This window comes from Geospiza fortis, unplaced genomic scaffold, assembly GCF_000277835.1.
Source record: "Geospiza fortis unplaced genomic scaffold, GeoFor_1.0 scaffold17, whole genome shotgun sequence".
In the NCBI taxonomy this organism is placed as follows: domain Eukaryota; kingdom Metazoa; phylum Chordata; class Aves; order Passeriformes; family Thraupidae; genus Geospiza; species Geospiza fortis.
The window spans coordinates 204,909-206,476 of NW_005054438.1; the positions used below are offsets into that span (position 1 = coordinate 204,909).

The 1,568-nt window shown below is 45.9% G+C and overlaps 1 protein-coding gene across 1 annotated transcript in view; it reads right to left on the reverse strand.

Moving 5' to 3' along the window:
• Window positions 1-1,562, reverse strand: part of PWP2 (PWP2 small subunit processome component) — a gene marked incomplete at its 5' end in the record, with an annotated part of 15,019 nt that extends 13,457 nt beyond the window's left edge. Inside the window, 3 exons of the mRNA XM_031062142.1 lie at window positions 2-94; window positions 436-530; window positions 1,384-1,562. Of these exons, the coding sequence (XP_030918002.1) occupies window positions 2-94; window positions 436-530; window positions 1,384-1,562 (367 nt within the window). The remainder of the gene's footprint in view (window position 1; window positions 95-435; window positions 531-1,383) is intronic.
• Window positions 1,563-1,568: the final 6 nt, after the last annotated feature.

The following is a 1,568-nucleotide window of genomic DNA, read 5'->3' on the forward strand; positions in this document are numbered from 1 at the left end:
TCAGGGGAAAAGCTGACACTGTGAACTGGCTTGTGGAAATAAAACTGATGTATCACACATTTCCCAATCAAACTCACAAGCAAGGCAGCTCCCTCTGTAAGGGCAGAAAAAAGGATCATGAGAATAACTGAGTTCCCAAAGAAATCATAATCCTAGCAAACCTTCTTTTCTTAAAGAGGAGGGGGGAAAGCTTTTCAAGTGTGCTTAATATTATTAAAATTAAGAAAATACAGAAAATACAGTCCAAATTATGAGACAGTATCCAAATTCTGTTAACAAGTTATTTGTAAACAGAAAAATTATAATGCCATTTCTAAAGCATACCACTTCCAATTTTGTGTTAAGGTTGAACACCTAACACCTAATACAGATTTCCTCCCCAAAAGGCCGTATTTTTACTGAATTCTTTTACAAAACAAGTGTCTGTGCAAGTACCTTCATCAATTAGAATGGCAAGGCTTCCATCTGGAGAGAGCCCCACGCACACAATATTGAGCCGTGTAGCCAAGGGCAACGTCTCACACTTGTTACTGCAACAAAAACACCGAACAGTAAAATGAGGACAGGAATGCAGGAAGAACATCAGTGTCAGTGAAATGTGGTTTGATACCTTTCTTAAGGCCACAGTCAAAATTTAATGTAAAATCCCGACAACTTTGTTCAGCTGTCACAATCCCATGAACACCAAGTAGGTGGGTTGTTCTGTGCAGGGCCAGGAGCTGGACTCGACCATCCTTCCAGGCTCCAGGATGGTCTGTAATTCTGCATAATGAACACCAAATTCCTGGGTTGTTCTGTGCAGGGCCTGCTGCATAACAGAATTATAATTCCAGGCTCCAGGATGGTCTGTAATTCTGCATAACAGAATTATAATTCCAGGCTCCAGGATGGTCTGTAATTCTGCATAACAGAATTGTAATTCCAGGCTCCAGGATGGTCTGTAATTCTGCATAACAGAATTGTAATTCCAGGCTCCTGACTGGAACGCAGGCACAGGGAGCATCGATCGCAACTCTGACACACAGGAAAGGCTGCTGATGCTCTAATTTTTGTTATATACAAGACAGAAGCACACAAAGAGACCATACAACTAAATCAAACACAAATCTATTTCTTCCCTTTAATTTTTTCTCTAAAATACACCTTAACGTAATTCCTCTGCTATTCTCCACACGGGTCTACCCGCACAACACCGTGACAGATATTCCACTAGGCAGCCTTCTACCTCTTAATGCTAAAGCAGACGCTTTCCAGGATATTTTAGCAGGCCGAGCATCCTGGACAGCCCCATGGATCGGGCTCCAAAACGCCCTCAGAGCTTTATTCCCGCCGAAACCCCCGCACTGGCAGTGCCAGGCCCTCCCCGCCCCTCGCCGCTCTCACTTCTTGAGGTCGAACAGGGAGATCCTGTTGCCGACGGGGCTGAGCAGGGAGTTGCCATCGCGGGTGAAGCTGAGGTTGCCGCGGCGGTACACGGTGCCCAGCAGGCCGGAGAACTGCGGGGGCAGGAAAGGGCAGGGTGAGAGGGGCTGCAGAGATGGGGATCGCGGGGAGATGATGGGGAGATG